Below are 7220 nucleotides of genomic sequence, written 5' to 3'. Positions count from 1 at the left end.
AGATTGCGACCCGGAAACAAAATGAGAACCACCCTCTATTTCCAACCGCCTTTCCCCCTTTGAATCACTACCACGACCCTGACTAGACAAAACAGCTTCGTCAAACACACCCTCCCTTTTAGAATTTTCCACCAGCACAGAATATGACGACAACAATTTCCTGACACCATGCAGCGACTCATCAAAAGAGAACTTAGTTGAATCACGACTACCTGACCCACCACCGTTACGACCACAAAAAATCGTGCCTCCCTTTGACGCACTATCTCCCTCCGTCCTCCGCGCCCCTGAGACCTCCCCTGTATTGGCCCTTGGAATCAAAATCGTTTCCACCACATTTTTGGACTTAATAGAGTACGATATATTCTCTGCATCAGAATTAACACCAGCATGCAGAACGGGTTTGGATAACAAAATAGCATCATTGCATTCACTACCTTTCTCATCATCAAACATGTTTACAGAAATATCGTCCACAAAACCAAAGAATCATACTCAGAGCTAACCGAATTATTGACTTTTCGCGTACCTGATAAACTGCGCATCAAACCCACCGCATCCTCCTTCAGAGCAAGAACAAAAATTTTCTCGTCGATGAGAACCTCCATCTTTGTTGCTAACTCATGAGTCAGCTTAACCCTCACCATCATCCTTGCTGTGTCGTAATTAGATCCTTCCGCCGTGGATTCGTCAAGACAAATGAACGTCCCCAACGAATTAGCCACAACCATGAAAAACTCAGCATTCCACGCATGAATAGGCACATCATACACACTAATCCAACTGACTCTACCGTCGTCAATGTCTAGCTCGTTCCACCTCCTTATCACATTAAACCACTGCTTCCACCACGTTTCCCCGTCACCGATGAGATCATCAATTACGCCCTCCTCCACCTCTCCCAACAGACACAAATTTCCCCCCATAGGAGTCACCTTAACCTGAAAATACCCCTCCATTTCAAAGTGAGACTGAATGTTGTAGGACGACCCGGGAATAGACACGAAACCCACATAAGCTTTCTCCAATTTGTTTCTATCTTTAGCTTTAGAGGAGTAACAGAGCTTTGGACGGGACTCTGCGCAAACGTTAGAGTTACTCCCCACACCATCGTGAACCACCTTAGCATAAGATCTTCTGTCCCCGCTAACACACCCAACATAACCCGCCGCACCCGTCGGATCAAACTTCTTCTGAGAAACTCCCCCTCCTTGAAACAAATTTGGCCCACCACCCATCCCCGATTCGAAACGAGGTCGTTCAAATCTAGGAAGGTTGGCGTAAATTTTAATCCCCATAATCATCACATTGTCGCAACGAATCGCAAGCATCCTTCCGTCCTCCACCCCTTCAAACCTAACGAAACCAAACTTCCTATCGAAACGATTCTTCCTCGGAGAAATAGCCACTTCCACTAGCTTCCCGATACACGCAAAAAGCTCGAAGAAAGACTTTGCAGAGTAAGAATCTGGAAACTTCGAGAAGTAAATCGAAATCAGCGACACCTTCCGATTACCAACAAAACCTCCGCCCCAAGGAAACACATCCCACCGAGGAGGCGAAACCCTACCGGCCCTTCTCTTAACCCTCTCCCATTCTCCGTCCGGCCAACGACCGTCGACGGACATCAAAAGAGAAACCAGATGTAAACCTAGATCCCTTCTAGAGAGAGAAGAGAGCGAAAAATTTTAAGAGGTCACTATACATTTATTTTTGGTTTTTCAAGTGTTTCAGATATTACAAACTCATGTTCTCAACAAAAAATATCAAATTTTTCCTGTTAAACTTTTCACGGAACAAACAAGAAGATCCTAAGAGAAATTAAGCTAATAATTTTAAATTCTTTTATTCATTAATCTTAGTATGCAAGGTGTTTGTAATTTGTTTTCCAACTTATTGAGTCTATCCTAAAAATCACTTAACCCCTAATTTTGTACCCTAAAAGTTCCCTACTTTTTGTCTCACAAAATTTACTATAAGATTATATGGGTTTCTCAACATCCATCCAATATAGTGTCATCTTCTAACCATGTTACAGTTAGAGTGAATGGGCAAAACTAGTCTATTATCTAAATAATCAATGACTATTTATTACTTTTTTTAAATAAATAAATGTAATAATTCTAGAAGCCCTTCTATGTTTCAACTCAATTTGTAACATGTCCAAGATGTCTTGCTCTAAAGAGTGACGCGCAAACCTTCCCTGTGAAAGGGAGGAGTTCAACTTACTATGTGCCAAAATGACTCCCACGATGAACTGAATCCTAGTTGAAGAATTGTTGAAACATTTCTCATCTCTAGCAAGTCAAATATGATATATTGTATGGGACTAGCCTTCTAGATTCATGTCTTTACGTTTTGAATTCCACCCTAGGACGGTCCTCTATAGAAGATCCTAGATCGACTTTGGTATGAATCAAATTCCACATCTTGGAAAAATCTCTTACCACATCCTAGAGTTCAACTTAGTATGTGCCAAAATGACTCGCATAATATGGGATGAAGACTTCATGTGATTATTGTATAGGCTACACATTGAAGCCAAATTAAAACCATTATTCTGCAGGTTTAAATCACGTGTAAACTTTAGTAGACAACCTAATCTGAGTGTGAAGTTCAATGTTCATAATCTCACTAAGCGGGTCACCCAACCAGTTTCCATTCTAGAAGTTAATATTTATACAATTACTTATAACCCATCTAGTGGAGTACCTAAAACTATAGTAATGGACACCTCCATTTCTTTTGAGAAATGGAGAGGATCCTTACTCCATCTAGTGTCCTCCCTCGCCGTGTTATAATGCTACTTATTACATGGAAAATGGACGAGGTGATATGATACATCTTGGGTAATTATTAGCCAAAAATAAGCCTCTACAAACTATAGCCCACTCTTCGTTCGATGAAAGAAATCGCCAAATCAAACTCAGAGTTAGAGCCTCATTCATCTTGTTTATCAATCTGATACCTAGCCCAACCTGCTCTATCGGCTTGCAAACATCTTTCCAAGCAACAATATGAATCTTTCGGATGAGGATATCTCCACTCGAAATAAAATTTTCAAACCAATTATGCAGTTCGGTCAAAATCTTCACCGTAAATAGTAAATATGAAAGGAATATACCAACATGCTTTGGACTATTGACTCTATCAATAGCACTCTCCCCATAATAGAGAATAATGCTTCCTTACAAGATTTTAATTTTGCTTTAAATTTATGTGCTAATCTTTGGAAGTAGAGACCCTTTAGTTTGATTTTAAAAATTGGGCACCTAAGATAAGAAAATTGGATTTGTCCTTGTTGAAAACCTACCACATTTTTATGATACCCACGTGTTGCAATGACATGGCTCCGACATATAATTTCCTTTTTTCTTTGTTTATGACTTGCCCAAAAGCTACTTCGTAATCGTTAAAAATTTTGAGAATGCATTGGATACCCTTTTTCATAGGATGGCAAAACATCATGTTGTCATCAACATATAACGCATGGAATGGGAGAGTCACCCCCCTCATGACTCGCAAAGGTTTAATTTTTTTCCTTGTTGAGCCGCAATCCTTAAAGCTCGACTAAAAACATCTTCATCTATGTGAAAAAGCTGAGGAAATAGGGAATCCCCTGGTCTGACATCCCTTTGGGATTCAAAGTATCTTCTTTGGTGTCCATTGATAAAAATCAAAAGTATGGTTAAGAGTAAGATTTCCTTGATCCATCCTTGGAGCTTTTCATTAAATCTGAAAGCCTCCAACACCTCAATTAGGAAGTTTCATTCTATAGTGCCAAACGCTTTCTTGATATTCTTACTCCAGGAGTAAGTTTAAAATTAAACACTTACTCTAAATCTTAACCTTTGATTTTCATTAATCTAACGGTTTTAATTGATCATTTAATCTAATTATTTTTAGAAATAGCCGTTAGATTAATGAAAATCAATGGTTAAGATTTGGAGTAAGTGTTTTAAACTTACTCCTGGAGTAAGTATTCCTCCTCATATATATATATATATATATATATATATATATATATATATATATATATATATATATATATATATATATATATATATATATATATATATATAGGGCATATCATATGAGAATGATATATTTATATGAGAATGTGAGAATGAATCTGAACCATTGGATTTTAAAATAAATGGTGGAGATTATGAGTGAATCTTTTTTTTCTCTCTTTTGTATCTTGAAATAAATGAAGTAGGAGAGAGAAAAAAAAAGATTCACTCATAATCTCCACCATTTATTTTAAAATCCAATGGTTCGGATTCATTCTCATATTCTCATATAAATATGTCATTCTCATATGCTATATATATATATATATATATATATATATATATATATATAGTTAGAACAAGAAATGTTCTGATCAATATTCTTAGTTTTGATGATAACATTGTATATGAATTTGGTATAAGAGAATGTGGTACTCTAATTATTCACGTTTTCCATTTCAGAAAAAGTATAAAAGAGTATGCCCAAATCAGCGTTCAGAAGCTCTGACCCAGAAGTTCTGGAGTGCTTCATCAGAACATGGTCTGGCAAGACATCAGAAGATGGTCCTGCAGAATCAGAACATGAATTGGAAAGCATCAGAAGATGGCAGTCAGAAGGAAAGCTCTGAAGCTCTGATGGTATCACGCTCAAAGCACTTCTCAAGTTTGAAGACAAAAGTTGCATCTGCACCAAAGCTGAAGACTCTGATATTCAAACGTCTATTCTACATATTCTGAGTCCAGAAGAAAGTACAAGTACAAAAGGCTATAACGTCAAATCTCTGACTGACAAAAGGAACGTTAGAAGCTATAAAAGGCAAAGTCAGTAAAAGCATGGCTCGAGGTAGTTGACAAAAGTGTGAAACATTAAATGCAGTAGTGTACTATTCACGCAAAGCATTAACTTCTCCCAATGGTCATTTCCTCTCAGCGCCTATAAATAGAAGTTCTGATTCAGAAGCAGCAACGACTCTCTTGCGCAAACATACCAAAATGCTGTCAAACTGAAATCAAAGAAAAGCAAAGAAGAACTTCATCTTCAAACTCACAACTTTGTAATATTTTAGTGAGTGTTGCGAACTAAAACTTAAGAGAAATATCACTTGGTGATTACAGCTTTCTTAGAAGCAAATTAAACTCTTGTAATATTTATTTTACATTGATTGTAAAAGGATTTCCTAGAGTGATCAAGTTGTGATCTGTAGACTATATAAGACTTAGAGGGTATCTAAGTGGAGATCCATTGTAATCAGTTTGATTAGTGGATTAAATCCTCAATTGAGGTAAATCACCTTGTCAGGGGTTGACTGGAGTAGTTTAGTTTACAACGAACCAGGATAAAAATAATTGTGTTATTTATTTTTATCTACCATTTTTGGAAGTTACACTTATTCAATCCCCCCTTTCTAAGTGTTTTTCACTCCTTCACACACACACACACACACACACACACATATATATATATATATATATATATATATATATATATATATATATATATATATATATATATATATATATATATATATATATATATATATATATAGGGATAGGATCAAATGACACCAAGGTGTCCAAGTTTAATTTGACACAAAATCTCGATTGTTAAAATAATTGATCAAACGGTGATGCTAAATGAAATAAAATAATAATAAAAAAATACATAGCATATTTTTCTCCTAATAAAATAGGCTATTTAGCATCATCGTTTGATCAATTATTTTAACGGTTGAGATTTGGTGACAAATTAAACTTTGACACCTTGGTGTCATTTGATATATATATATATATATATATATATATATATATATATATATATATATATATATATATATATATATATATATATATATATATATATATATATATATATATATATATATATATATATATATATATATATATATATATATAAAAGCTTAGAGGTATAATTTTTTTTAACACATCTATTAAAGATATTTTGTTACCATCTATTAATACAAAAATGCATAGCTAAAATTTTTATTAGATAGCAACACAATAACTAAAGTGTAGGGATCTTCTCATACAAAATGCCTTCTCCAAATAGGGCTGCCCTTAATCTAAAAGTTAAAATATTCTAAAACAAAAAAGTAAAAATAAAATTATAGTCTTCAAGAGAAATTAATGATAGAACCATAAACATGAGAGAAACAACTAAGGAGGATCAGATCCATAACAAAAGGATATAGCTTATGAAATATTTCAACAAAGAGTTAGTTTTTGATTTTAAAGAAACGACACAAACAGATCCACTCTATACATGCTGGTTTGAAAGGAGACTTGCACATGTCAGGTGAACAATCAGAATGTAGAGTACAAGGTTTAGCCCAATTACGTTTAAACTGACCGGGAAATTCACCTTCAATATTCATTGCAAAAAGAAATAGGGAAAGAAAGATAATCCTAGCATTAACAAATTTAATAATCTTAAACATATTTTTTTCTAAACAATGTGGATCAAAACACATTATAAACCACTTTATAAACTTCAACATATTGTATCTTATGTAATTTGTTCCTTCAACACACTTAGTAAATAGATATAAAAGACTAACTAATCATAAATCTTTTCTTTTTTTCAACAATTTATTATTATGATTTTATAGCCTTTCATGGCGGAGATATAGCAGATGTATAGAGTTCCAATTTGTCACTAATTTCCTAAGAAAGGGTGAAAAAAAATTCATAATTGATAATAATTTATTTTGGAATTGATGAAAAGTTACTTAGTAACAACCCAAATTTAAACACCTAATAAGAAAAATTACTAGGCAAGCCAGTCCATTGAGTAGTTTCCTAAATTATAAAGGAGAAATTTTATTTTCATATTTAGTTAAATAAAATATATAGTTTAAGTGATGCATATTATTTAAATGATTACATTTAATTTTTTTTTCATAAAACAATGAAGCATTTGAAAGTAATAGAAATAAATACAAAAAGAGTTAAGTTTTAGTTTAAAAAAGTTCTCTTAATTTTTTTAACAAAAATATGTTTTTAAGGGTTAAGTGTAAAATATTTTGTGACATTCATTTAGTTAGTTAATATTTTATATCATAGGTATATTTGAATTATTGAATAAAATATTATAAATTTAGAGTACATTTTGTTATTTCATGGACCAAAAATACATAAGGAGTTAGCTAGTAAGTAGAAGGGCAGTATTGTGTTTTCATAACTTTATAT

The 7220-nt window shown here is 33.7% G+C and overlaps 1 protein-coding gene across 1 annotated transcript; it reads right to left on the bottom strand.

Moving 5' to 3' along the window:
• Positions 1-458: 458 nt before the first annotated feature.
• LOC131658623 (uncharacterized) lies at positions 459-1628 on the bottom strand. Its single transcript, XM_058927895.1, has one exon. It carries the CDS (start codon positions 1626-1628, stop codon positions 459-461), a length of 1170 nt encoding a protein of 389 aa, XP_058783878.1.
• Between the last annotated feature and the right edge of the window lie 5592 nt (positions 1629-7220).

Source organism: Vicia villosa, linkage group LG3 (assembly GCF_029867415.1).
Source record: "Vicia villosa cultivar HV-30 ecotype Madison, WI linkage group LG3, Vvil1.0, whole genome shotgun sequence".
In the NCBI taxonomy this organism is placed as follows: Eukaryota; Viridiplantae; Streptophyta; class Magnoliopsida; order Fabales; family Fabaceae; genus Vicia; species Vicia villosa.
This window is presented reverse-complemented; position numbering and strand designations above follow the sequence as displayed.

What these genes read in the sequence shown, in the direction of transcription:
- LOC131658623 (XM_058927895.1), bottom strand. Translation starts at nt 1,628, where the DNA reads ATGTCCGTCGACGGTCGTTGGCCGGACGGAGAATGGGAGAGGGTTAAG.